This window comes from Corapipo altera, unplaced genomic scaffold (genome assembly GCF_003945725.1).
Source record: "Corapipo altera isolate COAL_440 unplaced genomic scaffold, ASM394572v1 0, whole genome shotgun sequence".
Taxonomy (NCBI): domain Eukaryota; kingdom Metazoa; phylum Chordata; class Aves; order Passeriformes; family Pipridae; genus Corapipo; species Corapipo altera.
Genome location: NW_020884872.1, coordinates 41,902,350 through 41,926,184, shown reverse-complemented (window position 1 = coordinate 41,926,184; position 23,835 = coordinate 41,902,350). Strand labels below are relative to the sequence as shown.

At 37.3% G+C, this 23,835-nt stretch overlaps 1 protein-coding gene across 1 annotated transcript in view; it reads left to right on the top strand.

The window, feature by feature from the left end:
* The window catches only part of GPC6 (glypican 6), a 539,625-nt gene that overhangs the window by 324,014 nt on the left and 191,776 nt on the right, over positions 1-23,835 (top strand). Inside the window, exon 4 of the mRNA XM_027645576.1 lies at positions 2,439-2,604. Coding sequence (XP_027501377.1) covers positions 2,439-2,604 — 166 coding nt within the window. The remainder of the gene's footprint in view (positions 1-2,438; positions 2,605-23,835) is intronic.

Genomic DNA, 23,835 nt, shown 5'->3' with positions numbered 1-23,835 from the left:
TCTTCGCTCTTCGAGATATGCTTTTCAAGAATTAAATGTGTGAATTCCAGCTGAACTTAGGGGTCAACTACGTGCAGACAACTTGGTGTTGACAAGACTTCTGGAACTGGGAAGAATCATAATTTTAAGCAGATACGAACTTTGTTCTTGAAACTCTCAGGGCCCACAGATAGAAATGTTCCTGGCTTTAAGCAGCAATTTCACTTTAACTTTTAATACTCCCTTGTTGACCATAAATATATGTATTCTGCTTACTTCCTGCTTTGGTGCTTGTCCTTTTTTAAAAATTTACGTGTTCTAGGTTTGGAGATACAAAACAGTGGGATAAATGACTCTAAAAAGTAGTTCTGATCAGTGGAAATAATAAAGTTCAGCTCCTCTTGAATTTAGATTTTCTGCAGTTTAATAAGGTGAAAGTTCCCTCTAGTGCTTCTTCTAACCTGTGAGTCATTCATAGCGTCATTCTTCTGCAGAGATTCTCTGATATCTGTGAGGAACTGACCTCATCTTTCACTTTTTTCCCCAATAAAGGCAGTAATAGAGCCTCTCTCCTCTTCTTCACTCAGTTGTCTATTTCAAAAAAACATATTAGATCTTAATGTACTGACACCTGAAGTGCTCAGTCAAAAGCTATTGGAAAAGGATGTATAAATATACCTTCATACACACCACCAGTGTTATGCTAGTAAAGTGCATTTCCTGAGGAAACTAAGGCAAAAATCCTTTCTGAGCATACTCAGAAGCCTGTGCTGTATCTCATAACAGAAGCTTTTTCATGTAAAAATGTCCTGTGTAAAGACTATGTTCTGCAAAATTCTCTGAAAATAAATGATTTAACATCAAAAAGGAAGAAACAAATTCCAGAGGAAAAGAAGTGCAATTTTAGTACAATCCTGATAATACAAACCACATCAGTAAGCTTAGCCTGTACCACTAGTGCAAAGTCTGATTCATGCTTTCAGCACAAGCTACCATGATTACAGAAGAACAGTTTAATCCCTTCAAATTCATGTTAGAAGTGTTGCATTTATTCATAAATCAACACAATGAGTGAAAGGAGTGCCATTGCTTTGAAATCTCCTGTCCCGGAATTTTGAAATCACTGAGGAATCTGTAGCCCTTTGTCATTGCTCTAGATTGTCACTTCAGCAGGAGAAACCTTGTGCTCCTCTGCACCACGACAAGATGCTATTGTGAGTAGTACCTAATGTGCACTTTTAATCCAAGTTAGAAACTCTGGCCTGAAAATGTACATTGTACTAGTACATATAACTTTAAAAGTCTGAGATGGAACATATAAATATGAAAGAAAGCAACAAAGTAATATTTACCTGAGGAACTTCACATGTAGTCAAATATGACCGATTTGTCTTCCAGAAGATGATTAATCCTACCCTTCAAGAGATGGGATAAAAAACCACACAAAACGGACCTATTTCTCTCCATTGAACATGAAAGGCACATTGTTGAATAGATGCCCGGTATTTTGATGACTAAAAAAGATGAGATAAAGGATCATTACAAATAATTAAGTCTTACTCAAAAACCTTTCCCCAGCCTCCATATTCCCTCTCCAGGAAGTCCATACCATTCTAGTGCAAAGTGTAACACCTATTGCTAAAAGTTTATATCTACACACTACTTCTTTCTGTCAACCATGTCCAGTGTTAACAAATTAGACTGAAAATCCTAAATTCATTGGGTGTCTTTCCATTGTCTCTGTTGTCTTTTTAAAGTTCACCATGTGTCGTGCTGATATGTAAATGGAAATGCATTAGACTGTTGTCTGTAATGCTTTTTGTCACTTGAGATGTTAGAAGCATAAAAAAATGAACCAAACCAAACTAAACCAGAACAAGAAAACACCAAACCCTGCCTGATCTCTTTATGAAATTTTCGGAGAAGACTGAAGGGTATTTTCATCTGAAAACAGCATGATATCCCTTTGTCATGGTGCAGTTCTGAATAATTTTATGAAAATTGTCAAGATTATCCTGGATTTACCGTGCTTTGATAAGGAGGAGATTTTAATCCAATGATGGTGTGACTGACAGTTCTAGCTTACATAGGAAGAGTGAGAAGTCTCCTCAGGATCATCCACATTAGGATCAGTCAGTTATTATCCAGCTGATTCCCTGGGTGTTTTTCCTTCACTTTTCAGTAGATTTTGTGTGGGAGGGCTGGGGAGACAAGCACTGCCATCAGTAGGGGAGTGTTGATTTTTGCATTCCTGAAAGTCACTGCTGTGCTAAATGAAGATAATTGGCAGGAATCAATTAGTCTCATAAGAGGGTGTTATTAAGAGTTGAGCTCTTTTCACAAATTGCTCCTTCTGTGCTTATTGCTTGAGAGACATAATCTCAGCGATCCCGAACTTCACAGAATAGGAGATTGATTTCCTCCTTTTTCTTTTTCTTTCCCCGCCTTAAACTCTGCAGGTCAGTCCCACCCCAGGGTGCATCCGGGCGTTAATGAAGATGTTGTACTGCCCTTACTGCAGAGGACTTCCCACTGTGAAACCTTGCAACAACTATTGCCTCAATGTAATGAAGGGCTGCCTAGCAAATCAGGCTGATTTGGATACTGAGTGGAATCTGTTCATAGGTAAGAAGAGTTTAAATATTAGTGGAAGGAAACGCTGGTAATAGCAAATATTTGCTGAGTTCAGTGAGGTTAGGAGACACTGATGGTCAATATTTGGAATGAAACAACTGCAGATGCACCTAACTTTCTAACTGACCTTCCTGGCTTGCATTAAGAAATAACTGTTTGCCCTTCCCTGAGCCAGTCATGTTTAGTATTTCATATTTCAAAAGGAATGGTGTGGTGTTATGGCTTCGGAGCTGAATTATTACATGCCATGTGAAATGTTGAGAAAGATTTGGTTGAGGATTTGATAACAAGCTTAACATGGCAGAAATAGTATGTATTACAACTGAAAACTAGGCTCTTGCAAGCTGAGAAGATAATAACATTGTGTAACATCCAGTCAACGTAAATCACAAGAGATGCTGTTCTTCATTCTGGTAGTACATAGGCAAAAAACTTTAAAAGTTACATACATGAGAAATTATTAATTCCTTATTCTTGCTTAAAATATGTCAATGTCTCCCTTTCAGTGTACTGAATAGAAAGTACCAAACACGATCAAATGTTAGAATGGAGCATAGAGTATGTATTTAAGGAAAACTGCTACTACAGTTTTATTCGCCTAATTCTTCACTCAAGTAAACTAAGAAGAAAATAAGAAAGAAATTTCCCTTAAACAGCCATTCAGTTATCCTGTAGCCAAAAAAAAAAAAAACACACACACACAAAAAAAATCCTCCCAGAAGAGTAATATATAATAAGAAATAAGAGGTTTAGGTTGCTTTTTGTGATAGGATGACAGGGTAGGATGAGGAATTAGACAAGGCTAATGATGATATAGAAAGAACAGAAACAGCTACTTACACCAGTCACTAATGAGCATCATAGTTTAGACTGGATTTCAGGAAAATTAATACAGCTGGAAAAAAATGAGATAAAACTTTCTTTATTGTGACTGAAGAAAGGAAATGTTATTTTCTACTTTGGAAAGATAAAACACGAGCAATCTTGTCCTGCTGAATTTCAAACCCCACTGACCAATGTGACTTTGAAAATTTGATTCTGTTTCGTTCATGGATTTTTTGCTTTACTCAGCAGGGCGAGATGGATAGGGAGAAGAAAACAGGATGAAAAATGAATCAGAGTATGAAATGTGAAAATGAGCATTGAGTGTGCTATAAAAATAGCATGCAAACAACAATATAAAACAAATGATGCATGTACACATGCCTTCCCAGTACCTACTATTACTTAAAGGAGTTGACATCAGAAACTGCGCTGTATGGAGGGATACCCATGGGATTACTGGTGTGAAAAGGAGAGTCCGATCATCAGCAGCAAGCTGAGTGAGTTCTGATGGGAAAACAATGCTAACCTATTAGAGACATTGCATAAGCTACTTTCCCTTTGTCATTAAAGAGTAAGCAAGAGCTGAAATGTCACTAATTCCAGTCAAAGAAAATAATCTAGGCTTTTAGAAAAAACGTACCAAACGTTTGAATGACATAGTTTTTATTAAGGTATGCACCTGTTTAAATCAAAAGCTGGAAGGTAAGGTTTCAGGTCTTAAGAGAACATTTCATTTTCTGGTGCTTTAAGTTCAGCAAGAGTGCTGGGCAGGGTGGCATATGTGTTGGAAAGCATGGAAATGCTTACAGACCGAGACTTTCAGAGTCTTTGTCTTCATCAATGTCTTTCACATTTTGATTTTTCTTACTCTCAGAAAAGAAAAACTGCATGAAACCTTATACATTATGTTAAAACATAGTGCTAATTTATTAAATACTATGTCAAGCAGGCTGCTATGCAATTATCCCTGCAAGTCAGTGATGACAAGGCAGTATACCAAACAAATACATCAAATCATGTTTCCTCTTTCTTCTAACTATACAACTTCCCCTCTATAACTTTATGGGGAAGAGAAAAGAGGAGGAACAGAGATTTTCATGTGGTGGGAAAAGATATGCTGCTTTATCCCATTTTTCAGGCCTCTGACAACTTTGTAGAAGAAGAGGATCCTTCCTTTATGAAAGATTGAAATGAAGCAAGTCGTCTCTGTCTCTGGCAGCTGTCAGAGGCTTTCTAATAACACATGCAATTCCCTTATTAGTAAACCCAACAAAACTTCTACTCACTGAATTAAACCAAACAGCAGCACTTTACAGCACCGCTGAGCTATGAAAGATTGGAAATTATGCATGAACAGTTTTTATCCCTGTTCCGATACTAGGAACCATGCACTAGGAAAAAAAAATAATTTTGTGCACTAACAGTCTCTGCATAGGCAGAAATCCCAAATGTTAGTGCATATTCATACACAAGATAGTTTTGCTTAGTTCATAATCTGTGCATTGTAAGATCATTTTGGCAAAAGTTGGTATGAGGAGAAAACTCTCAGATATGCTTGTCAGTAACTAAATCCTGTAGTTTGGACTGCATATCCTGGTGTTGTTCTGTAGTTACTGTAATGGTCCAGCAACAGCCAAGATCTGCAAGTGAGGAGGAGCACAGGAAAGTAAATAGGCTGTCTCACAACAGAATGTGTTGCATGTTTCACCTAGTTTATAAATATAGAAGTCAGAACTGAAATCACATATATATAGCACTAATAAATCTTGCCTGTACTTTCAAAACTGGGGATAGTGGGACAGCTTCCCCTAAACATCTGGTGCTTTCCAAGATTTTATAGACTGTGAAAATTGGTAAGAGGTAAAACAGCTGCAGCATCATGACACATGGTTTATTATATATTTCCTGTTTGTGTCACCTTAAAGCCTGTGTCCTTTTTGTGTGATGTTTCATTATAGACTTTTTGTATTTAGTTGCCTTCATTATTGCACGATAAAAGCCAAATGTAGTACATCTTATTGTAGCAGATCCTCTGCAACTCAGAATTTTGCCTGAGAAAGGAAGACAAATACATAATATCACAATTATGAAACTGTAATGAATAAGTAGTCCTTCCAGGTATCTGTATAAAATATTTAGGAAGTATTTAAAGTAAAGTTGCCACACTGATTTTGAAAATGTGTGTTTTGGTAAAGCCTGCTTTTGAAGTTTTGACTGTTAGTTTACCTATCATAATCTCCTCTGTAAAAGTCTCAAGCAAATTTAGCAAATGCAAGAAAAAAAGAATGATCAGAAGAGCTGTACTGCTGATGAAGGAGATTGCCTGAGGGAGGAGCTGTCTGATTCTGTGGAATGGGGAAAAGGAGGTTTTCTTTGTCTCACTGCCCAACAGATATAGTCAAAATTATGCTTTTCTCCATGGAGCCATACCAATTAACAGCAAGAAGGATGAGAGATCCCACTGTTCAGTCTGTCACAGAAAGACAGAAGAGATAAATAAAACTAGTCCCACTTACAAAAATTCAGACCCATCTATCTTACAGAATGACACTAAAATTTAGCAATACTGTTACTCCTCTTTCTCTTGCTAATCTTCATTTCAGTCCATGTTCATATCTTAAGATTCTTTTATTTTTCTTAATCTTGGCTTTCCCTACAGTTGATCACTTATTTGCCTTTAACTGCTCTTTTCTCAAGCAGGAATGTCAGTTGTGGAATGAGCCCACCTACCACCTAGGTGGACACCACACTTTCTCTTGGTGCCCTCATTCAGCTTCAGAATCAATACTCATAAAAAGATTATTTCCACAGAAGCAAGTACCTCTCATTCTGACATGTGCCTTAATCACTGGTTCAGGATAGCAAAGAGTCCATAAGGCATTTGGGTTTTTGGGATTTGTTTTACAGTTAGCATTGGAGTTAACTTCTGTCTTGAGAAAAAATGATAATACTAAATATGAAAGTCTAACAAGATTGTGAGCCAAATATGATAATCCTTACATAAGTAATTGAGCACAACAGAAGAGTAAAAATCTGGCAAGTTGTTTTAATCATATCAGTTACTCTATCTGAGCTTTGTTTTTGTAGACATGTAAAGTAATTCAAAAATGCTTTGTTGCTGCAGTTAGTGACAAGATGTAATGAATGTGTAGCAGCATAGCAATGCAATTCATGGTGGTTTGACACTGAATGGCTATTTATAACAACAGAGAGTATAAGTCCTTTTTCTTTTCTCTCTAAGAATTATTCAATGATAAATCAGACTCACCTTAATCTTACCCCCATGTTTTAATAGATGGGAGATTGTGGAAAACACTTCAAAGGTTGTGCAGTAACAGAGATGTGAAAATAACAGTGATTCTGATAGCTCAGGATTGCATCCCTGTCTGTGGAAAGGAGCCAAGGCTTTCCTGCACTAATTCATGTCCACAGCCATCCTTCTGCTTAGACTGGAAAGAAAGTCACTTTGCTATCAGTGTATTCAACATTTGACGAGTTCTGTAGTGTAGTAAGGCAGATCAGCATGTAGCATGTTCACACTGCAGTATGCAAGGCCTGCAAGGCTGGCATCCAGGCTCAGAGAGCCAGAGAAATCTTTTACCGCCACCATCCTGCTAAGCTTCAACCAGAGAAGAAAATTGTACCTGAAAGGCATCAGCAAAAGCTCCTCCTTCCAGTGTTGAAGTTGTTTCACTTACTGTCATTACAGCAGCTCTGCATTACTAACAAACTTTCTTCTTCTTGTGCTTTAAGAATCCCTTTTTTCTTCTCATCAGTATGACAGAGACACTGCCCTTAGGAGATCTTCTGAGGCAGAGTGTACCATGCAGTCTCACTTAGAGCAACTAGACCATTTTAAGTAAAACTCCCCAACAAAACCTTACCTACTTAGTCCTAATGAAAGCTTTAGTGCTGAAAATATGCAATCAGTTTTATTTACTACCTTCAAAAGTCCTCAGGTCTCTGTGTTTTCTCTCTTATGTGTGCAAGCACAAGGATAAACATTTTCCTTCAAGAAACTCCTGAGATTTGACTTACCATAATGGCTTATGACAAGAATAACTGCGGTCTTCAAGACTCACCTTGCTTCATAGGGAAATCAGTCTAGAATTGTAATAGCAATCTTATACTATTTTCTTGTGCTTGTGTACACAGCTACTATTAATAAATACAGCTGTGTGTGTGTAGGGAACTACATTTTAGGTTCATGAAAATAGGGAAAACCTGAAATGTATTGAGATAATATTCAAAACAGATTGGAGATTTTTTTGTGCCTTCTTTCTCTAAAGCGTACAGCATAGAATCACAGAATCATAGAATGTTAAGGGTTTGAAAGGACCTTAAAGATCATCTAGTCCCAACCCCCTCTGCCATGGACAGGAATACCTCACAGTAGACTGGGTTGCTCATGGGCTCATCCAATCTGGCTTTGAACACTGCCAGGATTGGGACATCCACAACCTCCCTGGGCACCCTGTTCCAGTGTCTCACTGCACTCACAGTAAAGAATTACATCATAATATCTAACCTAAATTTCCCCTCTTTCAATTTGTACCCATTACTCTGTGTCCTATTGCTACAGTTTCTGACAAAGGGTCCCTCTCCGACTTTCCTGTGGGCCTCTTCCGATACTGAAAGGTTGCAATGAGGTTTCCATACAACCTTCCCTTCTCCAGGCTGACCAGCTCCAACTTTCTCAGCCTGTCTTCATTGAGGAGATGCTCCAGTGCTCTTATCAACTCCATGGCTTTGGACTTGCTGCAACAATTTCATGTCCTTCTGATGCTGGAGCCTTGGAGCTGTGCACAGCACTCCAGGTGGGGTCTCGACAGAGCAGAGGGACAGAATCACCTTTTTTGACCTGCTGGCCATGCTCCTTTTGATGCAGCCCAGGACACTGTTGGCTGCCTGGGCTGCAAGCACACACTGCTGGCTCATGTTGAATTTTTTGTCAACCATCATCCCCATCTTTCTACACAGGGCTGCTCTTAATCATTTCTCTGCCCAACCTGTAGGTGTGCCTGGGATTGCTGTGACCCAGGTTACACTTTGCTTTGTTGAACTTCACGAAGTTTCCATTGGTCCTCCTCTCAAGCCTGTCAAAGTCCCTCTCTATGGCATCCCTTCCCTCCAGTGTGTTAACCACAGCACACAGCTCAGTGTCACTAGTGAACTTGCTGAGACTGCACTCAATCCCACTGTCCATGTTGCTGACAAAGATATCAAACAGTACCAGCGCCAGTACCGACCCCTGAGGGACACCACTCATCACTGTCTCCTCAGGGACAATGAACCGTTGACTGCAGCTCTTTGTGTGCAGCCATCCATCCAGTTCTTTATCCATTGAGGGGTTCATCCATCAAATACATGTCTTCCCAGTTTAGAGGCAAGGATGTCATGCAGGACATGAGTGTCAAATAGTCAAATGCTTTGCCTCAATTCGGGTAGATGATGTCAGTTGCTCTGTCCCTATCCACTAATGCTGTAGCCCCGCCATAGAAGGTCACCAAATTTGTCAGGCATGATTTCCACTTTGTAAAGCAATGTTGGCTGTTACCAATCATCTCTTTGTTTTCCATATTCCTTAGCTTAGTTTTCAGGACAATCTGCTCCATCTGTCCCTTGTATTTATCCTTGCACACTACAGACCAAAGTCGGACAATCTGCTGTAACTCTCAGTAGGCCAAAGTCTTGTTCCTGCTTAATTATGGTAAGTAAGAGCTAAAATCTGGGATTTTAGCAACCTTAGTTACCTGGGACTTGAATATCTTCCCTCTACCACCCTCCTCCTTAACCATAATATGAAACTAAGCTGTGATATTTTTTATATGGTAGCCTCTCATAAAGACCCTGGGAGAAAAAATAAGTGATATTTCCTTCACAGAGAGGCAGTGCAGAAAGTTCCTGCAGTCCTGGAGTGCCATTACTCCAAATTCAGTTTTTGTTAGAAATTCATCACTTTTGGTTTGATGATCGTAGAATGGGTACTTGAATGCAAACATTTAAAGTTCATAATGTGCATTTTGTGCTAATATGAAAACAGATAGCGTTCATAGTCAAGTCAGTCTAAAATTCAAATTCTGCATATAAAGCTTTATTTTAAGTTAGTGTCAGCTTAGAAAGCATTTAATTGTTGTGGTGGGTGGGACTTTGGCTGGATGCCAGGTGCCCACCCAGCCACTCTATCACTCCCCTTCCCAGCCGGACACGGTAGAGAGTAAGATGGAAAACAAGTTGTGGGTACAGATAAGGCAGTTTATTAAAGCAGAAGCAAAGCAAAAGCTTGCGCATGCAAAAGTGAAGTGAAAGATAACAGGTTTTATTCTCTACTTGCAATGAGCAGCGATGGTCGGCCACTCCCGAGAAGCAGGTCTTCAGCACACATAATTGTTCCTTAGCAGGCAGCCATTGGAGACAATGAATGCCTGCCTTCCTGCTCCTTGCCTTAGCTTTTATATCTGAGCTGACACCATATGGTCTGGAATATCCCTTTGGTCAGTTTGGGTCAGCAGGCCTGCTTGTGTCCCCTCCCAGGATCTTGTCCTCCACTGAGGAAGGAATGTTACAGTGCTGATGCTGTGCTCAGCCGTAGCCAAAACATCGGTGTGTTATCAACACCCTTCTGGCTACCAATGCAAACCACAGCACTGTGAGGGCTGCTATGGGGAAATGAACACCATCTCAGCCAGACCCAAACCAATTGCTTAGGCTAAAATTCTAACTGAATGAAAATTATCATTACACCTCCAGTGAAATTATCTTTGCCAACCATCAGAATGAAAATAGGGAAAATTATCCTAACCTAATGCTTTTCATCTTTTGTAGCCATTTCTTAGGGAAACTTTTCTGTCTCCAGAGTTGTAGAAGTAAGATTTTCTTTAAGTCTCTTGTCTATACAGACTGTAGTAATTATTATATACCAATGTCTGTTCCCTTAGTTGAAGTGTTAGGATTTGGTGAAGGGCTCTAAGGGGTTTGGTCCCCATTGTGATTATATACAAATAAATGGAATCTCTAGTTTAGAATTATTTTTCCCCACTTTAGCTTATGTTTTGCAAAAGCAAGGGAAAATAAGTAAAATACTCTGTTGTGTGATTGAACTCCAAATTTGGTTGCTCAGAAGTTGAGAAAAGATTTGCAGATGTAAATCTAATGTTGTTTATGAAAAAAAAACCTTTAGCATGTTTCAGGCCCATCAGTCTCCACAATGCATGGGTAGCCTACAAGAAGGCAATTGAAGTGCTATTAAAAACACAAACTTAACATGGTAAAACAATTTTGTCAGTTCAGGTTAAAAATATGTAATTTGAAAATGAAAAGTGAACTCAACAATGCCTAATTAAAAGATTACAGTACTATACTTTTGAAATTCTCTAATATGCAGTAGCCTTCATGATCCCGTATTTTCACCTTATTTCCCAGGAAAAGTAGAATCACCACCTACAATTTAAATGCAATACCAAGATCTAATGACTCAGAGTATATGGGAACAGCTCGGAAAAAAAAAAAAAGGCAACATCACCTATGGATGAAGGAATGGGACCCCACCCACACTACTCCAATTTTTTTTTTTTTTTTTTTTTTTTTAGGATCCTCCACCAATCTCTCTCTGCATTCCCCTTTTATTAACCTCTTCGGGTAAACAGCACCAGGTGTTGCCATTCAGTTAACTAGAATTCCCAAGACTTTGGTGACCTGATGTTTTGATTTCACACATTCACACACACTATCATTCTGTGATTGTTTTCAATCATGCACATTATCATGCAGACCATTAAGCAGTTTTTCTGCTTTGAGAACACAACACTCTCTTTATCAAAACATGGTCAAGGCCAAAACACTTCTTTTTGATCCTAATTAACTGAATACAGGTGCTACTGGTTTAACTTGTTCCCATAATCACCATTCAGTGAGGTAAATAATGTGAAGAAGAGAGGAACTGTGTTATTTCCCTACTGTTTCTCTTACCTCAGAAGTATAAAGGATACTCAACCTGGGTGTGTAATTCCTCAGATGGTAATGAATTCAGCCTGAGAGAAGCTCTCTGAAGTTGTGGTACTGCCAGCAGAATGCAAATAGCACCAGTACTTGCCTGCTGCTTAAATCTCTGTGCCTCCCCCTGGGGCAATACAGATTATTACAAGCAGCTCACAGCATCCATTACCCTGTATATTTGCTTCAGGATGTGTCACTGAAGAAGGAGATTCCCTTCTGTTGGAAGGACTAAGGGTTTGGTATCTTGTGCTCCAGTTACTGGCTCAAGAGGGCTGAGACTCGTCTGGTTTGATCTTCACAGTGACACCATTGACAGCTTGTTACTAGGGTGATGCATCCTGGAAGGATGCTAATGGCTTCACTCAGAGTGACTCTTGAAAACTGCAGCTCCTGAAGGAGGGCTGTGGATATCTGAAGATGCAGATATTTAGTGGAATTATAGCAACAGACTTCTTGAGCCCCTGAACTTTGATGTGACTTATGGAAATGAAGTATGATGATTAACTATGCCATTTTCTTTAAGGCTAGAAAGATGTTAGTATATGTGTAACACATTGCCCATCATCATTTCATGTGACAATTACAAATACAGTATCACATTCAGCCATTCTAGAATTCTGCCTTTGGCATCTATACACAATTCTCTTCAACTGCATGATTTCTCCATTTGTAGGAAAAAGCTTCTCAAAACTCGAAGTGGTATGAGAGCCACATACTCATCATTTTTGTCGGGCACAACAGAGCCCTATGTTGACTGCAGCACTTAGATGTTACATCTTCTTTTGGAAATAACAAGACAGATCAGCATTGTCAAAAAAAGTTTAAAAGACTTTATAATGAAACCATTGGACCCAAATGATGACTTTTTAGTTCCATTTTCATTCCTCATCTCTCACTTCTCACATCATTTTACATCAAAGGGAAATGTCTGTCTAGTACACATGAGCACAGTTTGGAAGCTGCATAAAATAGCAAATTTCTCTGCACATTCAGGAGAAGTGCTGCGGAAGCTGTTTTGCCACTGCTCTTAAAATGCTATGAATTATCACAGGAATCTCACATAGGATACCTCTAGAAACAGGAAAATACGTTAATTATTTATTGCTCAAATACTGTGTGGTTCTGCGATTACTACTATTATTTTGTACCTTTCCAAGTCCATGGCTATGCCCTCTCAAGGAATTTCTTGCTTCCAGGAGTACATAAAACAGTACCACTCTTTCTGTCCTAGGTTACCATGTATATTAGCACCTCAAAAGAGTTTTCACTGGAGGATTTGATCTCTCAATTAATTGCATTTATGTAGGGCTGAATCCCTGTTTGCCTGTAGTGATATCCCACGGGAACTTCACTGTGCTGATCTCCCTGTTTCACAAGCCAGGGACCAGATGGAAAATACTGTGCCTCTCACCTGATCTGGTTTCCCTCCTGGTTTGGGGGATTTGAGACAGCAGATCTCTCTGGCATATGGCTGTGAGGGAGCCATGCTCTTACAGTTCAGCTACCTCAAAGACCTACTTTGATGCAGTTGTGGGGATTTTATTAAGCAGTACAAATCTAAATGAAGAACATGTGACTTCTTTCATTTTACCCAAGCAGAGGGATTTAAATTTAGTTTTAATTGGTTTAAACTTTCTACTTTGGTTTTGCTTAATTGAGGCAATGCTGCATTACACTAGGAAGGGAGAAAATTATGTTATTTCTAAAAACGTATCTTTAAATCATCATTTGACCTGGTCAGTATTGATAAGCTTGATGTAATATGAATTCTATGTTTTACAAATACTCCTATTTTTATGGGAAAAAATAATTATGCAATAATTAGAACGTTGCCCAGATGAGTACTGACGGTTTTATTGCAACTTTTTTTTCCCACTGTCCATTTTTCTGTATTTTATTTCTGCTTGTATTCAGCTGTATTTAAGACCGTATATTGGAGGAAAGTATTTTTTTGCATGACACACTTTTATGTTTTTAAAATATTTGTCTTGGAATCTCCATCTATTTTAGAAAACTGCATAAATAGGAAACAGTTTTCACACACTGAAAATAAACATGAAACTATATATAACATATATTGTGGCATATTAATATAAAATGTAAATAAATTACAGGGACCCAGCTAGCTAGTTGGGGGTTCAGCACCAAATCCTTTTTATTCAAATGAGACGACGCCTTTTATATGCACCTCAAAGTAACATGTGACTCCCTTGACCAGTTACCAAGGGTATCTCACTGCCCATGTGTGGGAATACTTCGGGACTTCATTTCCCAGGATACCTCATCCAGCATCCTTCCTGTAACCCAACTCCTACAATATATCACATTTTGAATGATCTAGTAGTATGATTTACCAACTATTTCAGATTCTCTAAACTTCACATTAGAAAAAAATGCCAAATTGTGTTCTCCATTATTTAGGTAAATGTAATGGAGAGATGCACCTAACTTAGAGTAAATTTGTTCCACAAGTAACCTCCTTATCTTACTACTATCAAAACACTTGGTTACATCTGAAAATACTTTGCTGTGTTTATTATACAATATAAATAAAAAATGATCCCTTACCACAATGATGTCAAAGCAAAATTGACATTGATTTGCTTTGTACTATAATTTTGAGTCATTTCTTGATGAAGGTTAATCTGTTTAGGATAATATCTCAGGTAGTATATTGTCTGTTTAGAGTCACATATTTCATTTTGAAATACAGAGACAAAGTAGTATTGGCAACCCACTTTAATTTCTCCTTACAAGTAAATCCTAATGCTGCACATGAACAATACACTCACACACACACACACACACACACAAAGCGATTTTGGGTTGTAACTAATCTGCCAAATTCAATTAATGAGAAATTGGGGGGGTTCTTAGTATCATTTAATTATTCTTTTTTAGTCCTTGGATTTCAGAGAAAGTTTCAATTTTACATTTCCCAAAGACTAAAAACTCAAACCAAAACTCATTAAAAGAATTCAAATGTGTAGACAATCTCAACCTAAATCACTAAATTTTCTTTACTTTTTGACTGCTTTTGCAGATTCTTTTTTGAGTCTTACATATATTATCATATGTTGCCAAAAGCTCCAAACATTATTAGCAGTATAGAAAAACCTACTGAAATGCATAACTTTGTATGGATATTATATATTATAATTTTTATATATATCATATATATATATATAAAAACATATGTTCCTTAATGTAAACAAAATGTTCTTTTTTTTCTAATGAAGCCACATATATATACAAGGGCACAGATTACACTCTGTCAATGTTCTTGTTTCTAAAAGACTTTTTAAAAATAAGCTGATAGAAAAGAGTAAATAGTGGTCAACTGGCCTAGAAATTTCTTATGACTTGGCAAAGAGACTATGATAAAGAGTCCTACTCAGCACCCCATATCAGTGCCAGGTTTAGTGGAGCAAAGACTTAAAACCATTAGAGAGATTAGAATTTTAGTTAAACAGAAGATTCAGGAAATAATTATTTCTTTCTGATATGGGTCCCATAGACTTCTTTCTTGAAATATGTCAACCCTCCATCTCTTCTTGTAAAAATATTTTTCAGACATAGGAATTATTAGGAAAAACATAGACCTTTTTTTTTCCCCCTCCATTCTCTCTGCCTTACTAACAGAAAATCTTACCATTTCTGTAGTCAGGAGAACTAGTTTGATGTAGAGTGCTATGATAAAGGTGCTATGGTCAAAATTCATTGAGCATTTTTGCAAGAGTGAAATCTAAAAGTGTTCTGATACACTGGGGAAATTCCAGTGTGTTTGGAAGGTAATATGAAAAACTCAACTCTTATATTTCTGGTTTCTCTGTGTTATTCAGTGTCACCTGTCCTGTAATATAACATTCAACATCCCTTAATGTCATTTATATTGCAAGTTTACCTATGGGAGTTTAAACTCCGATGACATGTATTTTTCATGTAGTCACCAGAACTTTCCATGTCAGTAGGAGCTCACCTTCGTAATATCACACTTCAATTTGCATTAGTTAAGAGCCTTTTTATCTGTCTTTTCTTATTAACTCTTAAAATACAGATAACTATGTAGGAGAAAATAGCAGCTTGAAAAATAAAGAATGCATTTTTGCTTCCACTGGGTATTTGTTGCTGACCTCAGAAGAGAGTCCAGTTTTTCAACTAAGCACTGCATCTCACTGTGATGTTGTGAAATGAGATGAAGGTCTTCACTTTCAGTGTGCAGGCTACAATAGCATCTTGCACTTGGTTCAACTGTAGAATGAGATGAAAACCATCACTAAAACAAACAATTCACTGTGGAGAATGGACAGTGCCAAAAAGGCAATAAGTTATCCTGAGGATGAGATAATAAAACTTAGAGTGCTCACAAGCTTCTAACTTGGAATTTCATAGTTGAAATGATAGAGAAGGTCTTCCAGTAGATTTAACTGTTCTAATAAAACCTGTTGGATCATATCCATTGGCCTTTAGTTATACTTCAGCATTTGTATTTTAATACATGAGTGAAAGGAAGCTGATAAATAGGCTATAGACTGGAACTCCTATATAGATACAGGAACAGTTCTGGTCCCACATAGCTACAGTTTGTGATTTGTGTTTCATTTGGACACTCAAAAGAAGGAAATTATGTATTTCTTATGAGAAACTAAAAATTAATCCATGAATATTTTGTCAGTTGAAATTTTGTTGATATCTGCAGTGCCAAAGACATACTTTAAATCATGTTCTCCTCCTTGCACTGCATTTACTATTTGGTAGTTTTTCATAACAATTCAAAAATTAAATTATTGTGTTTCCTTTCTACTTTGTCCTGTGATATTTTCTGTCAGGAAAACCCTTCTGTGGGAGTCATGAAAGATGGCTGCTCCAAGTTATGCTAATGGCTAAAACCAAATTTTAGTAATATGGAAATATTTTATTCCAGATATTAATGACTGACATTCTCATTTTAGCATGTTGACTGCACTCAGATAAATCACTTCTAAATTATTAGACATCTTTCAGTCTAATAATATTTAGTTTGATGGTCTTCCCCATATAAATTAATATATTCTTACAGTATCTTTCAATCTTTTATTGATATAAATGAATGATGTCTTTGGATTTTTTAAGTGCAACTGCTAGAAAAATACCTATAGAACCTAGTGATCTGACTGATGTGTGTTTTGAAGAGTTTATATAGAAATTAATATTTTAAAAATTAAAAGTAATCAAAATTATGGTAATATGTTAGTGTTTTTTTAAGAAGCCTCTGAAATTTCAATTGTGATCAAACTTTTCTATAAAGTCTTAATAAAAGTATAATAAATTACTCACGTTGCAATCAGAAGGAACAGCGTGGCAGAACTTTAACTGATGCAAATAATTTACTAATGGAAATATGGAAGTGAACAATACATGATGATCTAATTCAACTGTTATTGAATATATCTCTTAAAAAGTAATTTTGAAATTATTTCACTTTGTCGAGCTATTTGTTACTGAATGATGAGGAAAACAAGTATTTACTTTTCTTTGTGTAAAAGCGCTTCCAAGATCCCCAACCCCCATTCAGTTCAGAAAAATAAAAATCTGTTAATTCTAATATGTGGGAAGATTTGTCTTCCCCTTCCAAAAAAATTTGATAATTAGAATATCTTGGTATATAGGCCATGAAGCCTAAAGCAGAACTGCTGCATAAAGTCCAATGCATAGGGCAAGGGTAGTCTTGCATAATGTTTCAAGTTGGATTCACATTTTTTTGAAATCTGGCAATATTTAACCCAAGCAAAAGCCCAGATAGAGCTGACATAAAGGTACTTCTCTTCCAGTCTTCCATGTTGCTGTTGCCCAAGCAGAACAGGCTACAAGGCACAACCTCTAGACAGCTACTCTTTGCAGGGAAAGAAACCATCAAATAAATGGTCTCAGAGGGAAACAAAAGCTTACAAATAGCTTTTCCCACAGTACATGACTGTGAATTCTAATTTTCATTTTCTCTTCATTTCACTCTTATTTCATTTGGCCCAAATGGTGACATAGGTCCAAATTATGTAAAGTCTTGTGACTTTATAGTATTCTGTAACTGACAAGAACACAGTCCTTTTCAGCTGATGACACTATACGCAGTTTCATTGGTGGTGGTCGAGGGTTTTTTTCCCAGTTGTACTCACCTCTTAGTTTTTTAGTATGCAAAGCACGTTGCACACAGGAGTCTTGTATTATAGCTTAATCAGCTTTGTAGGTAATGTGTTTCTACTTGCCACAATTCATCACTTATTTTTCCAAAAACATTCTATTTTGTTGTCACTTTCACCTCTGTGGACTTCTGAAACAAATGTTTAAACTGCAAAGCACTGCATTTGCTACAGATGAAAATAATCAACGTTTACGAGGAAGGATAATACATCTTACGATTTTTAGGTTGATCACAAAACCTCTGTGTTATCAGAAGTCTTTTTGTTCAAATTTTTTAATGCTTCTCCATAAATCTACACCATGTTTGAGAGACCTGGGAATACCATACAAAGTAAATAGTTCTGCCTAAAATCAGTCTTCATTTATCTCATGTGTTGTTTGAGTATTCCAGCTCAGTTTATTTGCAGACTTTTTATTTAGCATCTTTTTCTTGGAAACTGACTCTCAATATATCCTACACATATCTGTTATACAAGAGACAGAAGACACTCAGATCTCTGACTTACTGCGTTTCAGGAGACGATTTTTTGAGGGAAGGAGGGTAGATTTTCTGAGAATTTTCCCTCCAGCTCAGGCTAGACTGAAAGACCTTCACGTATAAAAGTATTATTCCAACTATTGAAGATATCTAATGCGAACATGAAAAAAACTAATTAACTTTTCCTGAAGACCAAATTGCTTTTCAATCCTTGTAAAAATACACTCTTTAAAATAAAAAGTAAAAGTGGTATTGAATTAGTAGTTACTGGATGTGCAGTCTCTGCTTTTCATTATTTTATACTGAAATTCTATTGAAATTAATAGAATAACTGCTATATTGCCATAGGACTTGCAAAAGAGTTAGAATTCAAGGCAAATGGGTTAAGTGTGAAATACCTTATTTTCAACGGAAAGTGAGTAGCTATTCAATTTCCATCATTTGAGCCTGAACTCCATAGCTATTCAGAGCTTTGGTTATCTATCAGATTCCTTTAATTTTTGCAGACACAGATAATATAGAAAATTCCTTTTCTTTGATTTCTATTGGATGACTAAGTATTTCTCTGAAGCATATAAAACAAGCTCACCGAATTCAAACAATTGAAGGGGACCTCATTCGAGAAAAAAGAGGAGAATTTAGATAAGGTATATGAAAGGTAAGAGAAAAGGTTTAGAGTTGTGCTATTCCACCTTATATACATGGGTGTATTTTATTTATACTTCTTATTTAGTGAATGAGAGGGTGTGGGAACTGAGTTCCCAGGAGTATGTTATGAGACATTATAATTAACAGAATTTAGGAATGTTACAATGTTCTTATATTAAAAAACTGTATTTAAGCAGGGACAGCAAGCTGGTGCTTGAAGAATAGCAGCTGTATTTTGTTTATTTGGGGGAAATGGCAGAAATACCTTCATAGATTTTAGAGAAGGGCCAGAAATATGAATGGGCAGCATCCCAACCAAAATATCATTTTGCAATATTACTATTTGAAAGAAATAATGATTCAACACTGCTAGTAGTATGTCTCACCTTTTAGTGAGTCAAAGAAACACAGAAAAAAATCAGGCCTTTGGAACACAGTTTTTTCTTTACTTGACTATTGGCCAGCAGAACAACAGGTTTCATCCTGTTTTCCTAATGTGTAAACTAGAAAATTTTCGCAGCGTCCGTGGAGTCATGTGGATGATCAGATGGAGCACCTGGATTAAAACAAAGTATTTTCTAATTATTGCAGCAACTTGTGGGGTGAATTGCTGATATTTGTGAGCTCTGTACTGACCTACACATTTCTTCCCGCTATTTGAACATTAAATGAAAAACCGTTTGCCTACTGAGAGTGACACCTTTTTTTATCAACATGTCAATTCCCACAACAGCTTGCTGGAGTAAGGGAGTTTGTATGGGTTGAAAATTCAGGTCACATCAAAAAAGCTTTATTACTAAATGAGCGGTAAACACAGATATCGATAAGATACTTTGCCAAATGTTTTTACTGCAGTTAAGGTGCAACTGAAGCTTTATTTAGTTCAGGTACTAAAATCTGGTTTACACACTAATTACAGTATATAAAGGCACAGAATTGAGTCTAGGTTTGCTGTCTGTTTTTCCTGAGCTCCCAAGTGGGTCTTATAACCTGTATTGAGCTCACTGATGGCTGTCACATCTATTATTTGTGAAGCTAGAGTGGATATTTCCAAGTAGAATGCCATCTTCCCTCTTGCTACAGAGACAGAAGGAGTGGGTTAATTGCCTTTTTTTTAAGGAAAGAAGTGCAGAAACAAGAAGATATGTTAAATAAGAATCTTAATATGTTTGATTTCCTATATGTACAATTCCTGCAGGTATAAACCTGAAAAGAGGTTAATTATCACAGTTTAGGGCTTATGTACTAATAAACTGCTACTAAGACATCTCAAAAATCCCAGAAGGATTCAGACTCTGTATCTACATCAATGACTTTCAATCTGAAAAGGTTTATTCAATTCCCAGTTTTTAAGACCATAATTTTTAGATTTCAATGTATACTCTGAGAAGTTATCATGACTATCTGAAATTTCACATAAATGTGGATAATTTTGCCTCTAGGAAGTTCTTACCTAAGACAGCAGAAATTATTTGTTTCTCTGCAGAAACTCACTGTGTATGTGATATTTGCAGCAGTGATCCAAAAGAGCACAGGAAGCAAATAACACAGATCTCATGGGCTCTGAGCATCTGCTGACCAGTGAAGATGGCACCCAGCCACTGGAGTAGATGTGCATTTTTACATGCAGAATTCTGAACGTTGCCTGAAGATGTGGCTTCATTATTAGCTGACCTAAGTTCATCTAAGCTGATGCTGCTTCAGAAAAGAGTGATGACAGACACACTTCCTTGCACTTTCTTGTGTTTCAGTCCCAGCACTGGGGGCCAGAGTGGCTGACCTCTTTGAAAACCGCTTCTTTCTTTTCTGGTTTTTCAATGAGTGTGCTTAGCTGAGTTTGTTCTCTAATTTGTATGACTCTGTCACCCAGTGGGTTCTGGCATCATGGCAAAGGAGGGATGTGTGATGAGCTAGGAGACTTCTTAATAAACAATGGAAGAACATCTTAAGATGCTCTGTATTTTGAAATCTTTGCATTAGGTATCCTCATTTATAATGAAACTCCACAAGATTTTTATTTAAAACTTTTTTATTCTTTTTCCTCACAAGAGCAGTAGGTCTAGTGTGACCCTTCTGAGGGATTCGCTGCAGTGAGGTGTAGTCATAGCCCAGTCCCCTTTTGACATTCAGGAGTCAACACAATACCTAGAAACTAACAACTGATCCCCCTCAGAGGAGACAAGGAGAACCTGAAAGCCTCCTTCTGTGGGTCCTGCTGTGTGAAGAAATAAGGATCTGCCACTGCTGTTACTACAGTCTCTTATGGATGGGGCAATCAGGTTGATGCCACATTTTGTCCTAAGCATATGGAGTGGGAAGGTGTGACAGAAAACAGTTCTAGTCCTGTGAAGGCAGCATTTGAGCAAGCTACATTTGGGAATTGCTGTCTGGTCATGCTTTCACATTTGGCACCCATCCTGCTTAAGCCAGTTAAGGCAGTCCCCGCCCGGCAGCCACCTGTGTGGTTGTACCACTGTACCACCAGCGGTGCCCTGATCTTGAGATCCTTCACCAAACTAACCACACTGCCAACACAGAGCAGGGACAGGCAGCTTGGTGAAAATGAGCTGTTGGGAAGAGAGGGTGTCAGAGAGAGAAAAAGAGCTCCCTGGGCCAGTAATATCAACCAGGCTGTGATCTAAGAGATTAGTTTGATGCTACAGAGAGATGAAACTATGGGCAGCTGCCATGAACAGGGCAGTCACGTTTCTGTCCTTGTCATGTGTTTCTGCTGTGCCTTTTCCAGCAGAAGTGGGATAGGCCTGAGCTACCTGAATTAACACATATGCCACAATATCACCTTATGGCAGAAATAAATAATTCAGGACAAGAAGTGGAATGCTAATTTCATCTTCATCAGTAGATTTTTAGGTGCATTTAGAAGGAACATCCCTAAGGTGAAGTGTCCTAAGGAGGCTGAGCCAATCTGAGAGCTGGAAGCTACTGAAAGCAGAGATCTCATTCCCAGTCACATGCTTCTTCTGCTTCCCTTCTCCTGACCTGCTTTCCAAGCTTTCTTCAGACTACTAACCTGGTCAAAAACGAACCATGAGGAGAAAAGTTGCTTGAAATTCTCAGCCTGGTTAGTGACCAGCATCAACTCAAGGAATGGATATCTCAAGTAAAAATACTAACTTTACATGAGACGGCTGAGGTCACCATTACTGAAAAAGTGTCTTGACACTTATTTCTTCTCCATCTCTTTGGTCCCCTATGCCTTCTATTTGTACTGATTCCTTTGGACTCACTTTGATGCTGATAGCATATTTTTCTGAACAGGACCATTACCCAAGCATGAAATAATCATACCACTCAATTTATTTATTTTTTTAACCAGTTTAGTTTTCTGTGTGATTATTGAGTTTTCTTGGCTTATTGCCCCATTGGATCACTATCCAATTCATGCTAAAGCCATTGTAAAATAAGCTGTGAGTGCTCATAACAGGGAGCACAGATGAGATGTGGGGCGAGAGAGTAGGATCTCCCTCTATCCTTTTAATACTACAAGGTAGTAAAAGCTTTTACCTGTTGCTCCATCTTAAGGGTCTACTTTTAAAGTCCTTGAGTCCATTAGAGTTATATGCAGCACGATGGTGAAAAAACACTCATCTCTTTTTAGAAAATAAACTGTCAAATACTTTAAATGCCTGCTATATATGCCACTTCATTATTCTAGTTTTAATAATTGTTAGATAACTGGTTCACCAGTTCCCTTTGAAAAACAGAAAATTATCTATGTATAAATTTCTACACTTGCATTTCTGCTATTCATATTGTTTTATGGTCTAGTATGAAGAAATTTTGATTTTGCTTTATTTTAGTTTTCCAGTGATCTTAAAATAAACATCTCACAGTATCTTACTGAAATGCAAATATGAGCTGTACTACATCCTCCTATATGTTAGTAAACTAAATATTTTAGTGACTTAAATCAAAATGTTCTAGAGGCTTAACTGTGTTTGTGAACTGGAAATAATTAAGAAATAGATGAGAAAAAGAGCAATTAAAATAGAGGAAAAGGATTTAAGAAGGAATTTTCTTATGGGATTTACAACACTGGGCTGCTAGGCAGGATATGTAAGAAAGTTGACAGAGATGGCAAAAACTCTATAAGAAGGCTCCTGCATGAATAACGGCAACAAAATGAAAAAAAAAAAAATCAGAAAATAAGGTGGTATAGACAGAAGGAATGATGAAATATGAAGCACAAAGAAAGTCTGGGTGGTTCCTTGGAGTAAATGTGTCAGATTATTACATGAGGTCACCTTTAGTCTGGATACTGAGATAAATACCATTTTTGAAATATTTCCATTTCATTCTATCCATGAAAAAATAGCAAAAAAATTGTGATTACAGCCAACAGTGAAGAAATCTCTGAGAAATACAACTTCAGCCCATGTCAGAATTGTGTTGACATTCTCCTTTCCTTGTGTTTTTAAAGTGTTTTAGTAAGGAATTCAGAATGCTAATAGCAGGTTTGGATAATCGGCAGTGACAGCAAAACTGAGGGTTGGCATTGCTAGAGGAGCTGAAGATGAAAACTGTAATTAAATTCACACACACAAAAAAAGGTTATAATTTAGACAGAAGAAGTCCTCTCCATCTTCCATATTATTACTATTTCAGGTAATGAGATATTATTTCCTCATACCTATGCTTTAAATAAATGGATTGCTCCTTGTATAGATATTAGTGAGAACTAAAGCACAATGACAAGAGTCTGTGCACATGAGCAAATACCACTTTTGAGGAAACTTACCCAAGAAGGGTAAAGCACAATTTCTTGCTGAAGTAGACAATGTGCACTCCTGAGTTATTACATCAACAGTCTCTTCAGAGACAGTTAAGCGGAAATGGGGATTTCCCATGTCCTGTAGGAATGACCTAGACTATATTAGTGTCTCTTTTTTTTCTCTTACTATTAGTGTATTTTCCCATTACATATTAAAGCCATGGTTCCAGCCTGCTTTTTAATAGGAAAATCTTTAACCTTTCAAGGTTTCATTGAGCTCTACATTGTCTTTAAAACCTTTTTGTATAGCTGGTATATTGCTACAGCCTTTTAAATCACAGTAATATCACATTACATTAACTACAGA